Source organism: Lepisosteus oculatus, chromosome 7 (assembly GCF_040954835.1).
Source record: "Lepisosteus oculatus isolate fLepOcu1 chromosome 7, fLepOcu1.hap2, whole genome shotgun sequence".
In the NCBI taxonomy this organism is placed as follows: Eukaryota; Metazoa; Chordata; class Actinopteri; order Semionotiformes; family Lepisosteidae; genus Lepisosteus; species Lepisosteus oculatus.
Genome location: NC_090702.1, coordinates 56,812,321 through 56,828,070, shown reverse-complemented (window position 1 = coordinate 56,828,070; position 15,750 = coordinate 56,812,321). Strand labels below are relative to the sequence as shown.

The window sequence follows — 15,750 nt, the reverse complement described above, 5'->3', positions numbered from 1 at the left end:
GTTGTCGTTCTGCAGTACATGTTCAGCGCCCTCCGGGACTGTGTCCCTGCCATGCTGCACGCGAAACACCTGGCCTGCGCCGAGCAGCTGCTGGAGAGCTACGACCACGAGATCATGGACGTCCTCAACGAGGTGAGGGAGTCTGAGTGGAGAGCCTGCAGGCATCGTGACGGAGAGGTGCCGAGGCACCTGGAACTGTGTCCCTTCAAGAGAGTCTGATCTTTCCCTTGACAACAAAGACAAGAAAGAAAACTTACTCAGCTTTGATTCTGATATATAACTCTTATTAACTGTATTTTTTATACTAGTGCGTTTGTCAGTTAGATTCTGGCAGCCCACTGAAGCTCAGCAGGTGTGAACCTCCTGGGAAAGCAAAGGTTGCTGCTGGAAGTTGTATTAGTAGGACACTATACTGTAAAAAGGCACCGTCCTTCAGATTGCACATAAAACCGATGTCCTGACTCTCTGTGGTCATTAAAAATCCCTGTGCATTTCTCAAAAAGACTAGGGATGTCACTGGTGTCCTGGCCAAATTTCCCCCTGGCCTTTCCCAGTCATGGCCTCCTAATAACCCCCATCTCTGAACTGGCTTCATCACTCTGCTCTCCTCCCCACTGAGAGCTGGTGTGTGGGGAGAGTACTGGTGCATCATCCAGGTGGGGCTGCACACTGCTGGTGGTGGAGGGACTTTCCTTTATTTGTGGAGTGTCCAAAAAAGCACTGTATAAGTGTTTTAAGTATAAAGAATTGTATTATTATTTTGGTATTTTCATCAGAAATGTAAGTCCCGTTCGTCAGTGTTTTGTTCTTGCGCTGGGTAATATCCCCCCACACTGCAGCGGTGGTACACGCAGACCCGAGTCAGGACAGCCTGGCCTGGGCTGACGGCCTCTGTGTCTGCTGCTGTGTCCTGACAGCACCTGCTGGACAAGCTGTGTAAGGAGATCGAGAAGGACCTGCGCCTGTCGGTCCACACTCACCTCAAGCTGGACGACAGGAACCCCTTCAAGGTGGGGATGCAGGACCTGGCCCACTTCTTCTCTCTCAAGCCCATCCGCTTCTTCAACCACTTCATCGACATCAAAGGTAATCCTACCACTGACCACTGCCCCCTGACCAGTGACCTCACACCTGTCCACTCTCACTCTTGCCCCCTGACCAGTGACCTCACTCCTGTCCACTCTCACTCCTGCCCCCTGACCAGTGACCTCACTCCTGTCCACTCTCACTCCTCCCCCCTGACCAGTGACCTCACTCCTCCCCCCTAACCAGTGACCTCACTCCTCCCCCCTAACCAATGACCTCACTCCTCCCCCCTAACCAATGACCTCACTCCTACCCCCTAACCAGTGACCTCACTCCTGCCCCCTCTCACCAGTGCCCAGTCCCCACAGTCCTGCCCAGTGACTGCACTCCCTGCATTGCCCAGTGACCAGTGACCACATTCCCTGCACTGCCCAGTGACCAGTGACCTCACTCCTGCCCACTCCCTGCACTGCCCAGTGACCAGTGACCACACTCCCTGCATTGCCCAGTGACCACACTCCTGCCCACTCCCTGCATTGCCCAGTGCCCAGTGACCACACTCCTGCCCACTCCCTGCACTGCCCAGTGCCCAGTGACCACACTCCCTGCACTGCCCAGTGCCCAGTGACCACACTCCCTGCACTGCCCAGTGACCAGTGACCACACTCCCTGCACTGCCCAGTGACCGCACTCCTGCCCGTCTAGTTTTGGGGCTCTGATTAGTCGTGGTAAGGACAGAATGCTTATCTGAACTTCGCTTCAGCTGGGCTCATGCTGACCTGGTCGTGTGTTTGTGTGTTTGTGTGTTTGTGTGTTTGTGTGTTTGTGTGTTTGTGTGTTTGTGTGTTTGTGTGTTTGTGTGTTTGTGTGTTTGTGTGTTTGTGTGTTTGTGTGTGTGCTTGCAGCCCACGTGACCCACTACCTGGACAAGACTTTCTACAACCTGACCACAGTGGCGCTGCACGACTGGGCCACCTACAGCGAGATGAGGAATCTGGCCACCCAGCGCTATGGCCTTGTCATGACGGAGGCTCACCTCCCCAGCCAGACCCTGGAACAGGTGGGAGGGGCGGAGTCCAGGATTTATCCCGGATCTTGTCCCGGGATGCTGGGATCTGGCCCCGGCCTCGCTCACTCTCTTTCTGTTTGCACTGTGTGACTGGCAGTTACCTGGGAGGGGGTGACACTATTGTATTAAGTGATTCCTTTTTGTGAGTTATTTGGAATATTTAGAAAATTAAAGTGAAATGTCATGTTTAAAGCAACATCAGATGCACCAGCAGCAGGTGTGCGTGTGTTTCAGGGCGCATGTTTCAGGTGTGTGTTTCAGGTGTGCGCGGGTTTCAGGAGTGACGGCTGTTTGTGTTTTAGGGGCTGGATGTGTTGGAGATCATGAGGAACATCCACGTCTTCGTCTCTCGCTACCTGTACAACCTCAACAACCAGGCAAGTTCCTTCTACCAGCTCTGGGGAATTGGGTGGACATCTTCAGTCCTGAAAGATGGAAAAGCTGATTTATCCCGTAAATTTTGCGCAGATCTTCGTTGAGAGGACAAGCAATAACAAGCACCTGAACACCATCAACATCCGGCACATTGCCAACTCTATCCGAACCCACGGCACAGGGATCATGAACACTACGGTAAGCTCATCCCGAGGGGGGGCGGTGGTGTAGCAGCAGAGTCAGGCGAACCACTCTTCCACGTGCCAGCTGGGGTCCGGGGGTCTAGGGTCTGGGATCCGGGTCAGCCCTGGTATGAATAGCTTGACAAACGCCAAGAAGAGACAAACACGCCCTCCATTCCTACAGGGCAGCAGCGATTGAAAGCACGGAGCGTGGCTCCTGAGAAAGTGGATGTTTCAGCATGATGGGGCTTTGCTGCACAGGGGGGAAGCTTCCTTCAGCTCCTGGTATAGTGGCAGCTGCTTGTGTGGTCTGGCCCAAAACTCCCATGACCTCAAGCACCCGGTGTCTCAACCCCTTCCCCAGGTGAACTTCACCTACCAGTTCCTGCGGAAGAAGTTCTACATCTTCAGCCAGTTCATGTACGATGAGCACATCAAGTCCAGGCTGATCAAGGACATTCGCTTCTTCAGAGAGACCAAGGACCAGACGGATCAGAAGGTAAGGGGACGGGCGGTGGAGCAGCAGACGCCGTCCTTGTGAAAGAAGCCCTGAGAGGTGGCTGGAGCTCACCTGCGGCCCAGTCTTGCCTGTCCCTGCTCACAGAATCGCAACAACAACTTGTTCTGCTGGAAAAGACAATACCTTTGATTTCTGTTGAGAAAGGAAACCAAATAAATTGTTTCTTGTGAAATGTGGTATAGCTTTTGTGCTATTCTGTAAATAAAACCAATGTTATAGGAACAGGTATGGTTTTATTCCCTGCTGAAAAGAAAATAGAGAGACACAACGTTTCAGTTGTGGAGTCTTCTTCAGGTGTGAGGGAGAGAGGCAAATTGTCAGATGATAAAGCTGAAAAATACTTGACAGCCAAAACATGGTCTCTTTTCTTTTCTTTCAGCAGGGAATAAACCTGTTACCTGTTCCTTTGCAGCCTACGCATGCTGATGCAGCTCCCTGCTTGAACTTTTTCATCCAGTGTTATAGTTGTGTTCGATTGGATTAGAAGACATTCCTAAACATTCAGGAAGTATAAATATGATGGATGAAAAGTGTCGTTGATACCGTTTGTGTCGTGGTTCTGGTATGGAGGAAACCGGGCTCCGGTCGTTGTGCTGACCCTGTGGTTCCTGTTGGCAGTACCCCTTTGAGCGAGCGGAGAAGTTTAACCGGGGCATCAGGAAGCTGGGAATCACCCCGGATGGGCAGAGTTACCTGGACCAGTTCAGACTGCTGATCAGCCAGATAGGTAAGGTGCTGATACAGGTGTGGCAGGGTGGTCTGCTGCTGGGAGTGGCGATCAGGTGCTGCGCTCTGGACACCAGGCTCTCATCCGCACCGGCACGCCGCTCAGGCTGTTAGTGTGTAGTAATAATAAACAATTATGTATGAGAGTCCTTTAAAAGTGGCATCTCGAGGGGCTTTACAGCAAAACATACACAACGAGGGGAGACCGCAGAAATGCACAGTTACAAGTAGAGTTTGGAATACTGTAGGGAAGAAAAGCCTGTGGAGTCTTCTTGGAAGAATAATGTTTTTACAATATATTGCACAAAATGTGGGTCGGACGTCAACCGTGGATCAAATATCACTCCCAGGTCCTTCAGCCATGCTGCAGGCACGAGACGGGTGGTGCGCGTGTCGCTGATCGCCGGGGCGCGCGTGCCTGCAGTGCGCGTGTCTCTCATCGCCGGGGCGCATGCCTGCAGTGCGCGTGTCTCTCATCGCCGGGGCGCGCGTGCCTGCAGTGCGCGTGTCTCTCATCGCCGGGGCGCGCGTGCCTGCAGTGCGCGTGTCTCTCATCGCCGGGGCGCGCGTGCCTGCAGTGCGCGTGTCTCTCATCGCCGGGGCGCATGCCTGCAGTGGTGTCGATCTGCGGTCCACATGAGGGGCTCTGTTGTGTCACGTGGTGTTGGATTTTCCCATGGCTGCCGGTAACAGAGCTGTCTTGTCACACAGGTAACGCCATGGGCTACGTGCGCATGATCCGCTCCGGAGGGCTGCACTGCTGCAGCAGTGCTATAAGGTACAGCGGCGTCTTCAGCCCCGTTTCATCAGCTGCTGTGCTGCAGGTCACAGGCACCTGCCCTCATTACCACACCTGTCCACCTCACTGTCTCTCCCCTCATCACCGCACCTGTCCACCTCACTGTCCACCTCACTGTCTCTCCCCTCATTACCACACCTGTCCACCTCACTGTCTCTCCCCTCATTACCACACCTGTCCACCTCACTGTCTCTCCCCTCATTACCACAGCTGTCCACCTCACTGTCTCTCCCCTCATTACCACACCTGTCCACCTCACTGTCTCTCCCCTCATTACCACACCTGTCCACCTCACTGTCTCTCCCCTCATTACCACACCTGTCCACCTCACTGTCTCTCCCCTCATTACCACACCTGTCCACCTCACTGTCTCTCCCCTCATTACCACACCTGTCCACCTCACTGTCTCTCCCCTCATTACCACACCTGTCCACCTCACTGATGATGTGATGGTTTTTGAAAGGTGGTCAGTGGTGTTTGTGAGGAATGGGCTATTCTGGGAGAGAGAATCCCTCTTTGCCTGCTGGTGTCCTGGACTCGTTCGGACTCGGGGGGGTGATATTTAGTGACTGAGGAAGCCTCGTGTCCTCGTGTGCTCGGCAGGTTTGTCCCGGACCTGGAAGACATTGTGAACTTTGAGGAGCTGGTGAAGGAAGAGGGGCTGTCGGGGGAGACCCAGAAGTCCGCCAGGTAACGAGGAGACCGCGCTGCCGGTGCCGTGCCTCCCTGCCCGCGACACGGCTCTGACCCGCGTGCGTCTGTCTTCTAGGCAGCTGGACTCGGTGCTCGGAGACCTGACCAGCAATTCGGCCGAGGGGACGGAGTACTTCAAGATGCTGGTGGACGTCTTCGCGCCGGAGTTCCGCAGCACGAAGAACATGCACCTGCGGAACTTCTACATGATCGTGCCTCCGCTGGTACGGGCAGGGCTGCTCAGCGCTCATTGAACCCGCCCTGTTCAAGCACAGGGCTGAAGCCAGTTAAGATTTTAGTCACTGCAGATGTGAGAACCATTATATGAAAAAGAAACAGTTAGTTCAGGTGAAATGTTATTTAGTAATTTCTGAAGACGGGGCTCGGAGGATCGGCGTGCTCGTCTGAGAAGGCTGTAGCGCGTCGGTGTCTTTCCTGCGCGGCCGTTGGCTGGAGAAGCAGGGCGAGTCGTGGGAGATGACATGAACTGCTGCCGCCTCCCCTCTCTTGCAGGCGGTGAACTTTGCAGAACATTCCATCAGCTGCAAGGAGAAGCTGAACAAGAAGAACAAAGTGGGGGCGGCCTTCACAGACGACGGCTTCGCCATGGGTGAGGGAGGGGCAGCTGGCCCGGCACAGGGGCTGCTCCACTGCGGGGAGGCTGTGCTCTGAATTCGGTGTGTCGAACCCAGCTCCCAGCAAGCGGAGTTTCCAGAAAAGGACTCCTAAGGCGGAGAGCTACGGAGTTACACTGTTCCTGGTGTTGCGGATCTCGTCATGTTGCTGGAGGGCCGTGATGGTTCTGTCTGCGCCCGCTGGTTCTCCACTGCCGTCCTGTCGATTTTGGAACCACGCAGCTGTGGAATAGTCTGAGCTTTCAGACCCCCCCGTACTGACGGAGCTCCCCTGTGTGTGTGCTGTGCAGGTGTGGCCTACATCCTGAAGCTGCTGGATCAGTACCAGGAGTTCGACTCGCTGCACTGGTTCCAGGCGGTGCGCGAGAAGTACCTGAAGGAGATGAACGCTGTCGTCAAGGAGCAGCACGTCCAGGCCACCAGCCAAGACGAGAAGCTGATGCAGACCATGAACCTGACGCAGAAGCGGCTGGACGTGTACCTGCAGGTAACGGGACCGGTCCGCTCCAGGAGATCAGGCCAGCAGCTCTGATCTCAGGGATCAAACAGAATTCCCAGTCCAGTGCCGCAGTATCGTGACAGTCACAGGGGACGCTGGGCTGTGGGAGGAGCGGTCCTGCGGCGGTCCCTCGGTGGGGGGGGGGAACCAGCCCCCCTCCTACTGGCCATTGGAGGGTGCAGAGAATATGTGAATGTACTGAACAGTAGAGTCATGATTATCCGAACCAAACGGGGACCGATAGTATGTCGGATAATCGAAAATGTCGGATCATGTGGAAACTGAGTAGACAAATCATAGATTAATGGAAGTGCAGTAGAGGTATGAAATCTGGTCTATTAATCTACTGTCACACTAAAATAACTGAGTACAGAACTATTGTTAGTTATTGTTAAAAAACCGAGAGTTTGGAATCTGTTTCCCAGATGTGCCGCTCTTTCTTGCGGTCCTTCCTGGTCTCGCCAGCGTCTTCGTGACGACATCGGTAGCAGTCTCCTCGGCTCGTGCCGCTCCGAGAGCCTGGACCCCCTTCGCTGCGACTGATCCCGATTGAGAGAGCTCCTTTCTTCCCCTCTCGCTGGGCGTGCTTCTAGAATACAACTACATTAAGGGAAAATACAACAGGAAAGACAAAACGCAATCACTGTATGTGCAGGGCGAAAATAAACCACGGGCGCGAACGAGCCCGCGCAGCTACAGTGCGTCAGGGGCAGTATGGGACGCACTGAGAGACAGAGCAGCGTGGGATTGGGCGAAATACTGTGGCTCTCTAGCAGCTGCACCCTCTTCTTAGCTATGCGCACACAAGGCGGTCCGGCGAGGGTCCGGCGAGGGTCCGGCGAGGGTCCGGCGAGGGTCCGGCGAGGGCCCTACAGTATGAAGCATGCGCACAGTACAGTATATAGCATGTTGACTGGCTTTGTCGGATAAAACAAAACGTTGGATAATCGAGACTCTACTGTATATGAATGCAAGTACTGTTATTGCAGGAGTTCGAGCTGCTGTACTTCTCTCTGAGCAGTGCCAGGATTTTCTTCCGTGCCGACAAAACAGCTGCAGAGGAGAACCTGGAGAAGAAGGACAAAGGTGAGTCCAGCACTGTCTGTCCCAGAGTCCCGGGCGCAGCGGTGTCCCCCGGGTGGGGGTGCGGTGAGTGAGCAGCCTCACAGCACTAGGAAGGTGGAAGCTCCTCCAGCTCTAGGCTGAGCACAGTGTACTAGAACCCGAATCCAGGACTGAGGGTACTCCTGCACACCCCACACACACACACACACCACTGTCGCAGCAGAGAGAGCTGCACACCCCACACACACACACACACACACACCACTGTCGCAGCAGAGAGAGCTGCACACCCCCACACACACACACACACCACTGTCGCAGCAGAGAGAGCTGCACACCCCACACACACACACACCACTGTCACAGCAGAGAGAGCTGCACACCCCACACACACACACCACTGTCGCAGCAGAGAGAGCTGCACACCCCACACACACACACACACCACTGTCGCAGCAGAGAGAGCTGCACACCCCACACACACACACACACCACTGTCACAGCAGAGAGAGCTGCACACCCCACACACACACACACACCACTGTCGCAGCAGAGAGAGCTGCACACCCCACACACACACACACACCACTGTCGCAGCAGAGAGAGCTGCACACCCCACACACACACACACACCACTGTCGCAGCAGAGAGAGCTGCACACCTCACACACACACACCACTGTCGCAGCAGAGAGAGCTGCACACCACACACACACACAACACTGTCACAGCAGAGAGAGCTGCACACCCCACACACACACACACACCACTGTCGCAGCAGAGAGAGCTGCACACCCCACACACACACACCACTGTCGCAGCAGAGAGAGCTGCACACCCTACACACACACACCACTGTCACAGCAGAGAGAGCTGCACACCCCACACACACACACACCACTGTCACAGCAGAGAGAGCTGCACACCCCACACACACACACACACCACTGTCGCAGCAGAGAGAGCTGCACACCCCCACACACACACACCACTGTCGCAGCAGAGAGAGCTGCACACCCCACACACACACACACCACTGTCACAGCAGAGAGAGCTACACACCCACACACACACACACCACTGTCACAGCAGAGAGAGCTGCACACCCCACACACACACACCACTGTCGCAGCAGAGAGAGCTGCACACCCCACACACACACACACACCACTGTCGCAGCAGAGAGAGCTGCACACCCCACACACACACACACACCACTGTCACAGCAGAGAGAGCTGCACACCCCACACACACACACACACCACTGTCGCAGCAGAGAGAGCTGCACACCCCACACACACACACACACCACTGTCGCAGCAGAGAGAGCTGCACACCCCACACACACACACACACCACTGTCGCAGCAGAGAGAGCTGCACACCCCACACACACACACACCACTGTCACAGCAGAGAGAGCTGCACACCCCACACACACACACCACTGTCGCAGCAGAGAGAGCTGCACACCCCACACACACACACACACCACTGTCGCAGCAGAGAGAGCTGCACACCCCACACACACACACACACCACTGTCACAGCAGAGAGAGCTGCACACCCCACACACACACACACACCACTGTCGCAGCAGAGAGAGCTGCACACCCCACACACACACACACACACACCACTGTCACAGCAGAGAGAGCTGCACACCCCACACACACACACACACCACTGTCGCAGCAGAGAGAGCTGCACACCCCACACACACACACACACCACTGTCGCAGCAGAGAGAGCTGCACACCTCACACACACACACCACTGTCGCAGCAGAGAGAGCTGCACACCACACACACACACAACACTGTCACAGCAGAGAGAGCTGCACACCCCACACACACACACACACCACTGTCGCAGCAGAGAGAGCTGCACACCCCACACACACACACCACTGTCGCAGCAGAGAGAGCTGCACACCCTACACACACACACCACTGTCACAGCAGAGAGAGCTGCACACCCCACACACACACACCACTGTCACAGCAGAGAGAGCTGCACACCCCACACACACACACACACCACTGTCACAGCAGAGAGAGCTGCACACCCCACACACACACACACACCACTGTCGCAGCAGAGAGAGCTGCACACCCCACACACACACACACACACCACTGTCGCAGCAGAGAGAGCTACACACCCACACACACACACACCACTGTCACAGCAGAGAGAGCTGCACACCCCACACACACACCACTGTCGCAGCAGAGAGAGGTGCACACCCCACACACACACACACACCACTGTCACAGCAGAGAGAGCTGCACACCCCACACACACACACCACTGTCACAGCAGAGAGAGCTGCACACCCCACACACACACACCACTGTCGCAGCAGAGAGAGCTGCACACCCCACACACACACACCACTGTCGCAGCAGAGAGAGCTGCACACCCCACACACACACACACACCACTGTCACAGCAGAGAGAGCTGCACACCCCACACACACACCACTGTCGCAGCAGAGAGAGCTGCACACCCCACACACACACACACACCACTGTCACAGCAGAGAGAGCTGCACACCCCCACACACACACACACACCACTGTCACAGCAGAGAGAGCTGCACACCCCCACACACACACACCACTGTCGCAGCAGAGAGAGCTGCACACCCCACACACACACACACACCACTGTCACAGCAGAGAGAGCTGCACACCCCACACACACACACCACTGTCACAGCAGAGAGAGCTGCACACCCCCACACACACACACACCACTGTCGCAGCAGAGAGAGCTGCACACCCCACACACACACACACACCACTGTCGCAGCAGAGAGAGCTGCACACCCCACACACACACACACACCACTGTCACAGCAGAGAGAGCTGCACACCCCACACACACACACCACTGTCGCAGCAGAGAGAGCTGCACACCCCACACACACACACACCACTGTCGCAGCAGAGAGAGCTGCACACCCCACACACACACACACACCACTGTCGCAGCAGAGAGAGCTGCACACCCCACACACACACCCCCACACCACTGCCGCAGCAGAGAGAGCTGCACACCCCACACACACACACACCACTGTCACAGCAGAGAGAGCTGCACACCCCACACACACACCCCCACACCACTGTCGCAGCAGAGAGAGCTGCACACCCCCACACACACACACACCACTGTCACAGCAGAGAGAGCTGCACACCCCACACACACACACACACCACTGTCGCAGCAGAGAGAGCTGCACACCCCACACACACACACACCACTGTCACAGCAGAGAGAGCTGCACACCCCACACACACACACACCACTGTCACAGCAGAGAGAGCTGCACACCCTACACACACACACCACTGTCGCAGCAGAGAGAGCTGCACACCCCACACACACACACACCACTGTCACAGCAGAGAGAGCTGCACACCCCACACACACACACCACTGTCACAGCAGAGAGAGCTGCACAGCCCACACACACACACACACCACTGTCACAGCAGAGAGAGCTGCACACCCCACACACACACACCACTGTCACAGCAGAGAGAGCTGCACACCCCACACACACACACACACCACTGTCGCAGCAGAGAGAGCTGCACACCCCACACACACACACACCACTGTCGCAGCAGAGAGAGCTGCACACCTCACACACACACACCACTGTCGCAGCAGAGAGAGCTGCACACCTCACACACACACACCACTGTCGCAGCAGAGAGAGCTGCACACCCCACACACACACACACACCACTGTCGCAGCAGAGAGAGCTGCACACCCCACACACACACACCACTGTCGCAGCAGAGAGAGCTGCACACCCCACACACACACACCACTGTCGCAGCAGAGAGAGCTGCACACCCCACACACACACACACACCACTGTCGCAGCAGAGAGAGCTGCACACCCCACACACACACACACCACTGTCGCAGCAGAGAGCTGCACACCCCCACACACACACACACCACTGTCACAGCAGAGAGAGCTGCACACCCCACACACACACACACACCACTGTCGCAGCAGAGAGAGCTGCACACCCCCACACACACACACCACTGTCACAGCAGAGAGAGCTGCACACCCCCACACACACACACACACCACTGTCGCAGCAGAGAGAACTGCACACCCCACACACACACACACCACTGTCGCAGCAGAGAGAGCTGCACACCCCCACACACACACACACCACTGTCACAGCAGAGAGAGCTGCACACCCCACACACACACACACCACTGTCGCAGCAGAGAGAGCTGCACACCCCACACACACACACCACTGTCGCAGCAGAGAGAGCTGCACACCCCACACACACACACACACCACTGTCGCAGCAGAGAGAGCTGCACACCCCCACACACACACACACACCAGTCGCAGCAGAGAGAGCTGCACACCCCACACACACACCCCCACACCACTGTCACAGCAGAGAGAGCTACACACCCCCACACACACACACCACTGTCACAGCAGAGAGAGGTGCACACCCCACACACACACACACCACTGTCACAGCAGAGAGAGCTGCACACCCCACACACACACACACACCACTGTCACAGCAGAGAGAGGTGCACACCCAACACACACACAACACTGTCGCAGCAGAGAGAGCTGCACACCCCCACACACACACCACTGTCACAGCAGAGAGAGCTGCACACCCCACACACACACACCACTGTCGCAGCAGAGAGAGCTGCACACCCCCACACACACACCACTGTCACAGCAGAGAGAGGTGCACACCCAACACACACACACCACTGTCGCAGCAGAGAGAGCTGCACACCCCCACACACACACCACTGTCACAGCAGAGAGAGGTGCACACCCAACACACACACACCACTGTCGCAGCAGAGAGAGCTGCACACCCCCACACACACACCACTGTCACAGCAGAGAGAGCTGCACACCCCACACACACACACACCACTGTCGCAGCAGAGAGAGCTGCACATCCCCACACACACACAGACCAAGCAGGACTTGTTGTTACCTCTCCTTTCTCGGCGAGGGTTGGGCTGTCGGAGGCAGCCGCGTGGCAGCGCTGACTCGTGTGTGTCTGTCTCAGATGAAGGCTCCAAGGCAGCCAACGGCGACTCTTCGTCTGCTAACCCTGCCATGAAGTGACACGGGCGGCCCAGGCAGCAGGCCGAACACAGAACCGGAACTGGACTGCATGACAGAACCGAACCGAGCTGCAGCTCGTACACCAGCTCGCCTGGGAGGAGAGGCCGAGTGAGGGCAGCTGTTGTGCGGCGTCTCTGTGGAGGGAGTGGAGGGGTGTTGGCCATCAGGTGCTAAGAACAAGAGGATCTGGAGGTCAACAAGCTGACAGGAAAAGGGTTCCCAGCAGCCACTGCTGCACTCTCCCCTAGTCCCAGCCGGGGGAGCTGTGACCCAGCAGAACGTGCAGAATTGTGGGTAACATCTCCACACTGCCCCCTGCTTCCTGCTGCATGTAACTGTACATCACCTCCTTCCAGTAATACTCCCGAATTTCCCCTCTGCAAACACAACAGTTCTGACTTTCCTTCTGCTTTTAATAAATCTTGAGTTGCTCTTGTGCTTTTCCTCCACGTTTTACTTTAATTGTTCTGTTTTGACAGGGAGGCCGCGAAGGCTGCTCAATCTAGCGTTTCGATTCTGGTTCTGCAGTTTTGTCTGTGATACAGACACGTGGATAGATTGTGTTTTGAGTGAAGCCTGTTGATCTAGTTGAGTTTGTACGTAGCACTGAACAAGCTGAGAGGCTGTTCTTACTCCCAGTAGGACAGAAGACAGGACTGTTGTAGCTAATTCACCACACTGACACTGTTAGTAAATGCGCTTACGCAGTTTTCCAAGGATATAGAAAACAAGACATTCCTCACGGAGTGCTTAGAGAGTTAGTTTGAACGACGGCTTCTCAAAGCCTTCCCTTGAACAAGTTCCCAGTCGTGGATCCCCACATCAGCCAGTGTTTGATCCACCTGAGCCCTCAGTTACATACTAGAGCCTTAATAGGCCCAGTATTGGGTTTAATTTGAGCTCTTTGTTTTCAGTTCCTAAAGATGTGGGAGGGTACCTTTTTAACTCTTTTTAACTCTTATGTTTCACGAGTAGCTTAAGATCTCCAACCTAGAAAAAAAGTACAACTGTTAGTTCCCAGGACCAAGTCAGAAAATGCTGTGTGAACCCATGTGCAACTTTTTCAATTGTGACATGTCTGTGTGTTTCGAAGGTAGTCTACAGTAGAGCGTCTGGAGGTCATGGCAGCATTATTATGGTCTCTGGTTTTTGGTTTCTACAAGGGAGAGACGTGATGTCTTCTCCTGTTGGGCATCTGTCCGTTGCTGTGTATTTAAAAATGCCAAGTTCCTTCAGTCTTCCATTGAACCTGCCTTTTCAGTACTGCTAGAGGCCTGGGAGAGCTCTTCATTGGTCGGGCCACTAGCTTGTGATCTGGAACAGGTGGAGCTCCGCAGGTGTTTCTGCCATTGTTATCGTACATTAGGTTGGGTTAGGAGTCAGAAGTAAGGCAGCGAGGTTGATATGAGAGCCCGAATGTTAAACTGACAGCATGTTTGATCATGAGGATCTTAAACCGTCTAATTTTATTTAAACGCAAATGGGTATAAAATAACTTCTGAGACCTGGAAGTGCAAGGCTGTGGATGTTAGAAGGCAAAGTTCAGGAACACGAAGGATAAACAAGGGCATTGGGGTCCATTGCACTTATTTAATTGCTAGTAGCTCTTGGATCCAAAGATCTCGCTCATCTGTTTCTCGAAATTATCCAGATGATCATATCTAGGGACACACATGGCTGGGAAGTTTGTTCCAGACTCCCACAACCCTTTGTGTAAAGAAGTGCCTGTTTTTTCCATTTCAGCTTTTGTGTTCTGCAGAATTAATTTTGGATTCTGTCCTGCAAGTAGGGCACTTAACTCTAATGTTTTGAATTATGTTCTTTAGCTTAACACACTTGTTATACTAAACTATCCTCACACTTAATATCTGTGAGGAAGCCTGAGAAAGTAGACCTTGTTTTTTATGGGGTTTTTTTGTATAAAGTGAAACCCATTTTAGCACCAGCGTTCTTGTTGATTTTGTTTTAATTCATGCACATTTAATGACCAAATAGAAAATAATCAAGATAATCTAGGAAATGTATTCCAGGGAGCTCCCAACATGGTTTGTACCTTTCTTGTGTGTTTCCTGACAGCCTGCAACCTAGGAAAGCGCAATCAATTATAATCTACACTGACTTTCATATTGCTTTATGTGCTTGCTGTTGTCCTCTACAGCGCAGATCTTAGATCTGTACCAGATTTGTACACTGCTGGGTGTTTTACTGGCGCAGTCCGAGTGAAGTGCTTTGCTCGAGTGTACAACAGCTGTGTGCAAACCAGGATTTGAACCCCTCAACTTCTCCTTACTAATAATCACTACTTCCAACATGTTTTAGTAATACTGTACTTAAACCAATTCTACAGTCTTACAGTACAAAACCCCACTGTCTCTTGTGGGGGGGAAAAACCTTTAAGACAATAGATTAAAGCAGTTGTGTTACAAATCCAGAGAGGTGATTCTCCCCTCCGATTCTGCAGTCTCTGCCACCATCGGCCTGAATGTCTTAAAATAAGTGATGATCGGGACAAACACTATTCGAATCTTCAGTAATGACATTTTTGTATCTGCAGGGAGAAAGAATGATTTCACCACCATGTGGGGTCATTTTACCAGTTTACATCTTGTGTACATTCCTGGTTTTACCCTTCTTTTATAAACTGCCTTTATGTAAATTTAATATATGCCTAAGCACAGAGTCATTAATGTGATGTACATGGATATGAATAATAAAAACATTTTTTTTAAAGTCACCTGTAGTGTGGAGTCTCATGTCTGTCCCATATAGTCTGATATCTAAAGCCAATGATCATGGATCTCATTGGCAGGTTAGGGGTGGTCTCTGACCCAAACCTGGAAGCCCAGAGAGAAAAGCAGGACTGTACACGGGGTAGGATGCCAGTCCACTGCAGGCACCAAGGCAGGGCACTACAGAGGTTGGACACCAGTCCACTGCAGGTAGCAAGGCAGGGCACGACACACGACACCAATCCACTGCAGGAAGCAAAGCAGAGCCCT

At 54.0% G+C, this 15,750-nt stretch overlaps 1 protein-coding gene across 1 annotated transcript in view; it reads left to right on the top strand.

Annotated features, from left to right (window-relative positions):
- The window catches only part of washc4 (WASH complex subunit 4), a 35,410-nt gene extending 19,925 nt beyond the window's left edge, over positions 1-15,485 (top strand). The window contains exons 20-33 of the mRNA XM_069192890.1: positions 16-132; positions 918-1,086; positions 1,932-2,086; positions 2,398-2,472; positions 2,564-2,668; positions 3,017-3,151; positions 3,791-3,899; positions 4,610-4,676; positions 5,301-5,387; positions 5,467-5,614; positions 5,904-6,000; positions 6,316-6,512; positions 7,514-7,610; positions 12,693-15,485. Of these exons, the coding sequence (XP_069048991.1) occupies positions 16-132; positions 918-1,086; positions 1,932-2,086; positions 2,398-2,472; positions 2,564-2,668; positions 3,017-3,151; positions 3,791-3,899; positions 4,610-4,676; positions 5,301-5,387; positions 5,467-5,614; positions 5,904-6,000; positions 6,316-6,512; positions 7,514-7,610; positions 12,693-12,751 (1,617 nt within the window). The 3' untranslated portion in view covers positions 12,752-15,485. The remainder of the gene's footprint in view (positions 1-15; positions 133-917; positions 1,087-1,931; positions 2,087-2,397; positions 2,473-2,563; positions 2,669-3,016; positions 3,152-3,790; positions 3,900-4,609; positions 4,677-5,300; positions 5,388-5,466; positions 5,615-5,903; positions 6,001-6,315; positions 6,513-7,513; positions 7,611-12,692) is intronic.
- The last annotated feature ends 265 nt before the right edge of the window (positions 15,486-15,750 follow it).